General features: G+C 44.5%; 1 protein-coding gene across 1 annotated transcript; it reads right to left on the bottom strand.

Annotated features, from left to right (window-relative positions):
* Positions 1 to 1,989: 1,989 nt before the first annotated feature.
* On the bottom strand, positions 1,990 to 9,520 carry LOC134400594 (serine protease 1-like). Its single transcript, XM_063129018.1, has 5 exons — positions 9,481 to 9,520; positions 8,009 to 8,168; positions 6,390 to 6,643; positions 5,126 to 5,262; positions 1,990 to 2,139 (listed from the first exon to the last, which is right to left on the bottom strand). Exons 1-5 carry the CDS (start codon positions 9,518 to 9,520, stop codon positions 1,990 to 1,992), a joined length of 741 nt encoding a protein of 246 aa, XP_062985088.1.
* Between the last annotated feature and the right edge of the window lie 1,457 nt (positions 9,521 to 10,977).

A 10,977-nucleotide genomic window follows, 5' to 3' on the forward strand; every position in this document is an offset into this window, starting at 1 on the left:
TCTTGAAGGCCTTTAGTGTGGGAAAACCTTGGCTTCTCTGACTGATGACCTACTCCAGATGAAAGGCAGGGGGAGTGCTACCCTGTTGATATTCCTGGTTCTCTCAGTGGCTTTTGATACCATTGATCATGGAATCTTAGAGCTCCATCGCACCAGCAATTTATCGCACTCTCACCATGCCTGGTATGTGTTTTTTGCAGCGCGGTACTCACATGACGTCGCTGTCCTGTGCTCATCTCATCCCTGTCCTGCACTCATCTTGCCTCTTCCCCTCCATTTTCCATCTTATTTTTGGAGCAGGGAAAGTCTTTTCCCCCCTCCTCCGTGTGCAATAAAGCTATTCCGCCCTCCCGTGTATTGCTGTCCTTGCGCTATATCGGACCATCCTGGTTTTTGTTGGGGGCATGTATGTCGAAGGGCAGTCTCACTGGAAAAAGAGGAGGGCTGGGTGGTTCTCCACTCAACTGCTCAACTATGAAGGGAGAGAGGTCACCTGAACAGCCCGTGGAGAAGGCGAGTGAGGCTGCTGCCACCCATGCCCAGGACTTGGTCCCATTCAGCTCTATGGTTCTTACTCCTGAGTAGGCATGTGTAGCTTTCCTGACCAGAACAATGTCAGCTTCCAAGGTTGTCCGGAGTTTTGGGGTGTGGTGCCACCAGTACGCTGATGACACCCAACTCTACTACTCACTCCTTTCCACCTGATTCCAAGGAAGATGTTTTGGTGCTAAACCGGTGTCTGTGGACAGTTATGTACTGGATGAAGGCAAACAAACTGACGCTTAATCCAGATAAGACAGAGGTGCTCCTGGTAAGTGGAAAGGCGGATCACGGAATGGGGATTCAGCTTGTGCTGGATGGGGTTACACTCCCCCTGAAGACAGAGGTCTACAGCTTGGGTGTACTTCTGGATTCAACCCTGAGCCTGGATGCCCAGGTTTCAGTGGTGGCCAGGAGTGCATTTGCACAGTTAAAGCTAGTGTGGCAGCTGTGCCCATTCCTAGAGATGTCAAACCAGGACTGAATGGATGGCTGTCCAACGCCACCATCTCACCAGTTGGTGATCTGGTTAAGTGCTGGACATCTCCATCTTGTGGCATCATACTTCCCCCACTCCATGTCTTCCATAGTGGCCTGCCTGAGCCTCTTTGAGATGGGAGAGGGAGAGCTTGCATTAGATCCACCAGCAGCCTTCTGCTTGCCCCTGCTGCCACCAATCAGCTGGGACTTGCCCGAATCTGCCCCGAGCAGGACTGACTGGTGGTGCTTCTTTAGATGCAGGAGCAGACTGCTGGTTGTAAAGTGCCCTTGGGTTTTACCCTTGCTTAGAGATTCCTTACAATCGCGACAGACAGTAAAGCGGGGATCCACTCCCACCTCAAAGTGCTCCCACACAAGGCTGCTCTGCCACATCTGTGGAGACTGAGGTTGCCACAGGAGCAGGGGTAAGAATGGGAGAGGGGTCGGATAGTGGAGAGGGCAGCTCTGCCTACTCCTACTCCTCACCCATATTTTTCCTTCTTGGATATGGCCAGGATTGTGCCACAAGACAGAGTGTGGGCAATAAGCCTTAGAAATGAGTTTGGTACAATTTATTTATTTAAATTATTCATTTATGGATTTAAATTTTATATATCATTTTTAATTGTTTTAATCGTATGTAAATTGCTCAGAAAGCTTCAGCTATGGGACAGTATAGAAATAATAATAATAATAATAATAATAATAATAATAATAATAATAATGTATTTCTAGGCCACCTTTCGGGGCAGAAGCCTTGAACTGGAAATGTTTTAAAAGGGAAAGGTTCATGTCTGCAGTGGGCATATGCCCTTCAAGCTATACAGGTGGAGTGCTATTAAAAAACAACCACGCACCAGAATATTTTGGTAATCCGAATCTATTTATTTGTTTATGTTCTTTTTCAAGATGAATTACATGAGTTGGAAATGAAACCAGCTTGTTGAAACAAGGGGAGAAATGGCTGTTTTAGTTAGCAGCAATGGTATCATGGATCCAGTCAACGAAGTTGCAGACTCTTGTGTAAACCCCAGGGTAACCGGGCAGAGCACATCCGATGCCCCACGAAACAACGCCCTGGAGCTCCCCATTACATACCACTGGGCCACCGGAATCCCCCTGTGGGACAAAGGAAAAGATGGTAGGTTGAAAATAACAGGCATTTCAGGCAGGTTCCCAAATAGCTTGCTTTGGCTTGATCTTTAATTCCTGCTTGTCCTTTGCTCCCCATATTCACTGATGTGAAACTGCACAACCCCAAAATGACATGTCGACTAATGGTGCAAGAACAACCACTGCCACCAGTAGTAGTAGTAGTAGTAGAAGAAGAATGCTTAAAAGAGCTGTAACCTCTGCTAGATGAATGTTTAAAGAACTTCCTTGAAGTTCACATCCTCTGACCTGAAATTGCTTTTTCTACTACATCCCATATTGTAAGTGTGTGTGTGTGTGTGTATGTGTGTGTTGGGGGCTGTTAGTTGCAATTACTGAGTGAATCCCATATGTGGGATTTAGTTGTAATGATGCCTGAGCAACTGCTTTTTACTAGTAAACACTGGCAGGGAAATAGTCCAGAGAGAAAGTTCCACACATTTTCAAAAAGAAAAGAAAAGAATGGTTTCATGCACTCATGGTTTTGGAGTTCCCCAAATATGTCATGTAGAGCACATCAACCATATATATATATATATATATATATATATATATATATATATATATTGCATTTATATTCCACCTTTTTTGCTTCAAGGAACCCAAGGCAGTGTACATAATCCTCCTGTTCCCCATTTTATTCTCACAACAACAACCCTAAGGAGGTTGTGGGCTCTCCCACACTATAAGTGTTCAAGAGGCAGCTGGACAGCCATCTGTCAGGTATGCTTTAAGGTGGATTCCTGCATTGAGCAGGGGGTTGGACTCGATGGCCTTGTAGGCCCCTTATAACTCTATGATTCTATGATTCTAACCCTGTGAGGTAGGTTGGGCTGAGAGTGTGTGACTGGCCCAAAATCACCCAGTGGGTTTCCATGGCTGAGCGGGGACTAGAACCTGGATCTCCCAACTCCCAGTCCAACACTTTAGCCACTACACCACACTGATACTTTATGTATCAGACATACGGTGCTGCCATGTGCACATGATCACGCCTCCACTATCACAGAGCTAAGTTCTACTCCTGACTTAGGCGCTTTTTCAGAAGAGTACAGGAACACATCCAATGAGCCTATAAATTGTACCCATGAAGGTTGTCTACCTGTTTGGAGATCCCAGTTTTTTTGCAAAGTTCTCAATCTTTCATACACTTGTTGGTACATAGGGTCTATTCTCACAGATTACACTTTATAGCAATGGGGGAATCCGTCAAACTTGATTTTATTTGTTTCTGCATCAGGTTTTAAATTTTTCTTTGCCCGCATGAACATTTGTGTGGATTTTTATGGGAATTGGCGGGAGGGGATGTGAATTTTCATGTGCATCTTTAAAATGTATACATTTTTGTGGACACTTTTCCCAATGGACAAATCAAATCAAGCAATTTTCCAGTGACTATTAAAGCATTTTTGTGCAAATTTCAATTATATACATTTGTATGTGCATTTTTAAAAAATGTACACATTTTGGCATGCATATTTTGAAATGTATTTTTCTGCAGGTTTTTACGAAGTTCGGAAATATTTGGATCTCAGTGGTACACTGTGTTCCCGTTCATATTTGTGTCTGAGTAGTGCAAATTTGGTGTGTTCATGTTAAAATATGAACCCAATGAATTTCTCACCCATCCCTATTACTGAATGCACGTAGGTTAAGGACAGGGCCTGATGATGTGAAATCTTTTCTTCAGTAAACCTATATTTGTTGTGTAAAAGGGGTCGCTGGGAAAGGCCTTAAGCTGAGACTGAACAGATACAGTTGGAATACTTCTTTCTGAGTACATTTTGATACTCTGGGTAAGCATACATTTCAAAATAGCTACTGATTGCCAGGAGAGCATGCTGGATTAGTCACATCCCAGGCAGAACCATTGTTTTTTCAAATCCAATACATTTCCAGAGATCCCAGCAAAGTTCTCCCAAGCCAGGCCCAGATCTAAACTCTGGGGAATCCCAAAAGCCTTCCCCAAGCAAGAGTCGAGATTTTAAAGTCTGTCTATTCTTCTACAGCTATAGAACAGCACTGCTAAAAATGTGTGCACATCAGACATTTGATAAAGATTATCTTTTATGAATAAAATTGATCTTCTCTTGCACTCTGGGTATCTTGTCTTCCATTTTGTGCTTCACTTTCAAACAAGGTTTGCAAGCTGATGTTTAGTATATATTTTCCCCGATAGAAAATGGGAAATGGGGTGGAAACAGGATCAACTCACAGTATCCACCCATATACAGTATACATTAGGGATGTGCACGGACCTCCCGATCCTCTTCGCGCTCGATCCGCAAATTGCGGATCGGGCCCGCTCCGCCCTGCCTCGATCCGCCTAGGCTCCACTCTGCTGCGGAGCTCCAGCTCCAAATCGGAGCTCCACAGTGGCGGGGAGTGGCGCCAGGTAAGGCCCCCCTCCCTCCTCCCCCTTACCTGTGTCCGTCCCGGACCATTCCAGCTTCACTAGAGCCCGCGGCTCAACCAGGAACTGTACGCCCTGATTGCGGCCTACACTTCCTGGTTGAGCCACGGGCTCTAGTGAAGGTGGCGACAGGCCGCGACGGATGCAGGTAAGACCCCCTCCCCCTTACCTGGCTTTGCCACCGTTGCCGCATGGGCAGCAGCGACAGTGGCAGGGCCAAGTAAACCCCCCTTACCTTTTTTGCGGAGCTCCGGATCGAGGCGAAGGATCTGCCTTCACCTCAATCCACTCTGCAACGCTCCGCTGCTCCCCCAATACTCTTCGCCTCTGCCTTAAGGGGAGGCGAAGCCCCCGATCCGCTTCTGCTTCTCCGGTCTGAGGAGAAGCAGAGCACATCCCTAGTATACATTGCAAAGGTCAAATAATCTGCTCATTCAGGGCCCTTATCTTAATTCCCAAATTACTGGTGGCTGTTTTCGAATAAAGAAAGTATGTGTATGGTTAATTACTTCCATGTGCTTAGAAGACAAATTGTCTCACCTGGCAGGAGTCTTTACCACCCTCTAAGAATCCAACACAGATCATACTTGGAGTGATTTTTCCTGGGTAAGCTTCTTCACATTCAGCATTAGTTAAGATTGGTGCATCCAGGCACTGCAGAATGTCAGGGCTGTTTGCTGGAAGGAAAGTGAGATAAAAGGAGAAATTCAAGAGTTCTGCAGTAGCCTAGTAATTTTGGGGGAAGTAAGAGCTGCTTAGCTGTATGAGTATATAATTTTATGTAATAAGACATCTGGACTTCACTGGCCCATACACACAGCAAATCAAAATTGCTAGGGTGCTTCCATAATAGATAGGAAATTGAAAAATAATGCAAATGTAGCCCGACCTGCCCTGAATACTACAAAAATGCCACCCAAATGCAATGTTTTTATACTTAAAGGCAGGACTTAAGTAGTACCAAGGTTCTCCAAGGCTCAAATCCCTGAATATTTCTTAAAATTATTATTAATGGTGGAAGTTATGTTTGGTATACATAAGATAACAAAAGATGAGAGCAACCCTGAAAATGTCCAACTTCATCGAGAAAGGATCCCAACACATCAGTGATCAGGCAAAGGAGTTCTCTGTTAGAAGGTGCTTTTCTGACAGACCGGAGGCAAAAACTAACTAACCCAGGCATCCCAAAGTTGTGCAGTCCAGTTCTTCCGCCTTGATCATTTCGGTTGCCTTTTCTGCACCTTTTGCAGCCCTACAGCATCCTTTTTGAGGTGAAATGCCCAGATCCAACCCCATGCATAATTTTGTGCACCTCTATCAAGTCTCCTGTTAATCACCTTTTTTCTAAGATAAAGTGACCTAAATAATATAACTTTTCCCTTTAGGGGAGGCGCTCCAGCCCATTGATCATTTTGATCGCCCCTTTCTGCACCTTTTCCAGCTCTACATATTCTTTTGAGATGCAGTGAGCAGAATTGCACCCAGCATTCCAAGTGTGGTTGCATCTCGCAAATTTGTATAACGTCATTACAGTACAGGTGTGTTTTGAATTCCTCTCCCAACGATCCCCAACACTGGCCTTGTCCACAGCAGGTACACACTGGGTCAATATTATCATCCTTTTACTCAACATAGCCCCACTTTAATGGTCAAAACATAACAGGTGACATGTACGTGACAACAGTGGCTAGAACACCATTAGTCACCCAGAATACCAGCATATGCAAGTTCTCCATTCACATGCTTGGGTGACCCAGATCTCAGCCATACGGTGATGGGTGGACCAAATATTGCTTATACTCACCGCCACTGCTGAGAGTGTTGCCCCACCCTGAGATCAAGCACTTAGTACCAGAAGTCGCACATTTAGTGGGCAAGTTGATGGGGGCAACATTTCTGGCCATTTTAGCAGGAGCTGACAGCTTGATGAGCATGATATCATTATTCAATGTCCGAGAGCTGTATTGTTCATGGCGTATGACTTTTGCAGAATTGATGAACTGCTCGTCCCCTTCAATCTCAAAAATGTTATACTCTCCAAGCCTCACCTCGATGCGACTGCAAAATCAATCGTCCAATGTTATAGTGAGTGAACTATACAGTGTCTGATCTCAAAGTAAACAAGCCTTGTTCTACTTATGCCATACGACTGATCAAATGAACCACATCTCATTTAGCAAAGGGGTCATATCTAAAAATGGAAACTTTGCAATCATACAAATTATACTACAGATCTCCATGACCCTAAGTGGTCCCTGGCTATTATCACAAGACAGGCAGGTTTTTCAAACAGGTTTTATTCTGGTAGTATTTTTATAGCTGTTTTTAAGCTTCCGTATTTTATATTTTATGCTGTCTCTTGCGGTTTTAATTTTTGTGAACTGCCTGGAGAGATTCAGCTATTGGGCGGTATAGAACTAAATAAATAAATAAAATGGGCACATTACCAAGCCATCATATTCAATTGGTGCTCAGTCATATGAATAAGACAAAATCCAGCAAAATGCAAGAGATTCACATTAAGAGCTTTGCGGCTTAAGGTTAAGACCTAGACTAGTAGCGAGATACTACATAAGGTGTACGTTCAGGCCTGAGATCCTTTTTAACTGCAGAAAAGGGTTGCATAAGCTGATCCCTAACATTTGACAGACAATATGGAACTTGGATTGGATAGGCCTGGTAAAAATGCCTGAAGCCTGACTTTTTACCTTCCCTTGCTCAACAGAATACACCCATGCACTTTCAGGCTAGTTCTGGCCAATGATCTAGATTACTCTGAGCTAGACTTTGCCCTCCAGAGACGGGATCAGATGTATGACTCCATGCTGGCCATCACAAAAAGTTGTGTTTTTTCAACAGATAGCATCAAGTACTGTGTGGCTTTCAGGTAAGGGACACTAGACTTATATTCCAGTTTGATGCATGCTTACTTCGGTTTTGTTTACTTGCATATGTTTCTCCCAATACACACCATTTTGTGTATATTTCCCCCCCCCCATTGTATATACCAAATTTGTTTTCATTTTTCGTAAACACAAAAAAACATTCAGAAGAGTGTGAATTTCAGAGTGCAACCGCATTCTGGGTTATATAGAAATCAAGGAAGCGCTAAATATGTACGTTCACATCAAAATAGGAACTGAAGAACATTCTCACCCATCCCTAGCCCTGAGTATGCTACATCTCCTAGTAACCTGGAGCTATTCACATTCATTTATACTAACGGCGAGGTCGAGCTCTATTGTGAGATCTTGGCAGGATCTACACTACTGCTTTAAAGCGCTTTATAACAGTTTTGACAACTGTTGGGGCCTAGGACACACTACATATACAGTTGTCAAAACGTTAAAGCAGTAGTGTGGGGCCTCGTCTACTGGTTACTGTACAAACAGGGCAATGGAGAAAGAACTACTGTTCACTCACGATTGGTAGCAATGAGCAGCTGAAACCACCCATTGGTCATTGATGAGGGAACCGCCACAGAAGTGGTACCCAGAATTCAGTGACACCTGGTAGGGGGCCTGGAGTCTCTGGCAGTCATATCCGCCCACAATCTTGTCATCATCATCCAAAGGGGCAGCAACTGATGAAAAAAGGGAAATCAAAATGGTTAAGAACTTTGGGAAGTGCAAAAGCTGATGGATAACTAAGCTCTGTTCTGTATATTAGCCTGAGAGCCCCATCACATCTAGGTTGAAACGCGCTGTTCCTGTCGCTTCTCTGTTGTCGCTCTGACGTCGCTTCCTGAAAACAGGAAGTAATAGGCTCATTCAATCCAGTAGGAGAGAGCAGCAACCAGACTTTTTCTGGGGGGCGGGGAGGTTTGTGGCGCAACGAAGGCCAGAAGGAGCGGAAGATGTGCGAGAGGTAGACGACGTCATGTGAGTAATCTGTGAGTGCCCAGTTATGAGTGTGCAGTAAAACGCTCGTCGGATGGAGCTTTGAGAGGTGTGGACCCAGAAATTTCAGGCTGTAGGTGATGAGTTAATTTTGTCAGATGATTGAAAACTTATACACAGGCGCACACACACAAATTCCCCAAGAAAACTAGAGGGCTGTCTATATGTTTAAAAGCCCCTCAGTGGCTGCACCAGTCATACGATGCAGCCGCCATCTTGCAGCCACTGCAAGGCTTTTCCATGAAGCTGCACATTAGAAAAAAATGGGGACTTACCCTGTTTACACTGGAGCAAGGTCACTACGGCCCTTCCACTGACTGACCTTACTTCAGCATCCAGCCAGAGGCATGCCCGTTTGGATGGAGACCTATGATTGGCTGCCAAATGCTGGGCAGAGGGCAGGGGGTGGGCCCAGAGAGCCAAATGGCCACCATAAAGCCTGTGCTGTTTCCTGCTGTAGGCCCGTTTCTATCCCACGGCAACAAAAGTGTGGGGTTTTCCCTAAAGCAGCACCATGAAGGCAGTCTCTTCTTGTCAGGATTACTGGTTCTAAGCATCTAGCCTTCTCCCTGATGTGCTAGTGTTCTGTGTGCAAGGAATGTTTTTGTAAAGAGGAATGCTCATTCATAACAGCCTAGAGTTTGGAGAGCTCAGGCAGCCCCCTGCCCCTGCCCTGCCAGTGAGCTCGCTGAGCCCCACTCACTCAGCCCCACTTCAAGAATGCTCAGAAGCCTGCATAACCCTCCCGAGCCATAAGCAAAGCACGCTTTGTGGGGCCTCCAGAAAGAGCACAATTCTGCCAGCAATGGCATTCTGCCAGCCAGAAAGCGCACTTTGCGGTCCTCCATTGCACCAATCAGGGCCTTAAATGCCCCGTGGTTCCCCCACACCAGCGCCACCTACAGTCCGGACCCGACCACTCCATTCTCTCCTCATTGCGTACTCTAGACATTAGAAGTCTGTAAAGAGAATCAAATGTAGTTTAAAAAGCCTCACCTGCTGCTCCCAGGAAGGCAAAGATCAAGAGGAGTTTCATGGTGTCTGTTGGTGGTCTTGTTGACTGGAACAGGACTTTCTCAAGACATGTCTGCCCAATTTATACTTCCCTCAGGCTCTTATCTCCTCAGCCCAAGGTCCTACCAGCTGCCCACTTCGCAGGGCCTTGAATAAGCCCAACTAAAATACGCATTGTCAAGTGCAGAGAGTGATAACATGATTCCAGATACCTTGAATCTGAAGTGAAAAAACAGAGTATTAGGAGCAATTCTGGCAGTGTGCTGAGTCCTGTCTTGAACCCCCTTTCTGCCATCTTTGGTTATTATAGGGCGACCATATGAAAAGAAGGACAGGGCTCCTGTATCTTTGACAGTTGTATTGAAAAGGGAATTTCAGCAGGTGTCATTTGTATATATGGAGAACCTGGTGAAATTCCCTCTTCATCACAACAGTTAAAGCTGTAGGTGCCCTGCCCTCTTTGGTCATTCTAGTATAGCTCCTGCACTTTAACTCCTGCGATGAAGAGGGGATTTCACCAGGTTTCCCATATATACAAATGACACCTGCTGAAATTCCCTTTTCAATACAACTGTTAAAGATAAAGGAGCCCTGTCCTCCTTTTCATATGGTCATCCTAGTTATTAAATATTGGGTGACCCTATGAAAAGGAGGACAGGGCTCCTGTATCTTTAACTGTTGCATAGAAAAGGGAATTTCAGCAGGTGTCATTTGTATATATGCGGAACCTGGTGAAATTCCCTCTTCATCACCACAGTTAAAGCTGCAGGAGCTATACTAGAGTGACCAGATTTAAAAGAGGGCATGGCACCTGCAGCTTTAACTGTTGTGATGAAGAGGGAATTTCACCAGGTTCCCCATATATACAAATGACACCTGCTGAAATTCCCTTTTCAATACAACTGTTAAAGATACAGGAGCCCTGTCCTCCTTTTCATATGGTCACCCTAGTTATTATGAAACCTCATTATATCTACTCCTGTAGCTGTTCCCTGCTAAGCTCCAGACGTGGTTTCCGGAAGAAGTACAAAGAGTTGGTTATTACGTTTAAAACCCTAGTTTGCGTTACTTTTTTCATGAAAATGAAAAACAAAGAAATATTACAAATATAGGAATAGCATCATTTTTTCCATCAGCTATACCGTTCATTTTTTTAAAAAAGAAATAGAAAAGGAAAGAGTTATGCATAGGTTTCAAGAAAAGCAGACCAGATATCCATGTATTTATCCACTTGCAAGTCGTGCCTATATAACACCCGTTCAAATGTTGAGAGCGTTGTTAAGTGCTCAGTCCATTGCATTATGGGAGGTGAGCATTTATGCGTTACATGCTCTGTGTCAGCTAGTAATCTAATTTTAAAAAGGTATTATTAATCTGTTTGTGTTACGTACAAGTTGTTAAAGTTTTAAGAATATTTCGTTTGTTCAAAGCTATACTCTGCTGACTGCTGAAATATTGTAATGTCTCGATACAGTAAGA

This window comes from Elgaria multicarinata, chromosome 6, assembly GCF_023053635.1.
Source record: "Elgaria multicarinata webbii isolate HBS135686 ecotype San Diego chromosome 6, rElgMul1.1.pri, whole genome shotgun sequence".
NCBI classification, from domain to species: domain Eukaryota; kingdom Metazoa; phylum Chordata; class Lepidosauria; order Squamata; family Anguidae; genus Elgaria; species Elgaria multicarinata.

Coding starts and splice junctions, on each gene's coding strand:
- LOC134400594 (XM_063129018.1), bottom strand. CDS start 9,520: ATGAAACTCCTCTTGATCTTTGCCTTCCTGGGAGCAGCAG. Junction 8,169..9,480: donor TGCCTTCCTGGGAGCAGCAG/GTGAGGCTTTTT, acceptor TTTTTTCATCAG/TTGCTGCCCCTTTGGATGAT. Junction 2,140..5,125: donor GTGGTAAAGACTCCTGCCAG/GTGAGACAATTT, acceptor TTTGTCCCACAG/GGGGATTCCGGTGGCCCAGT.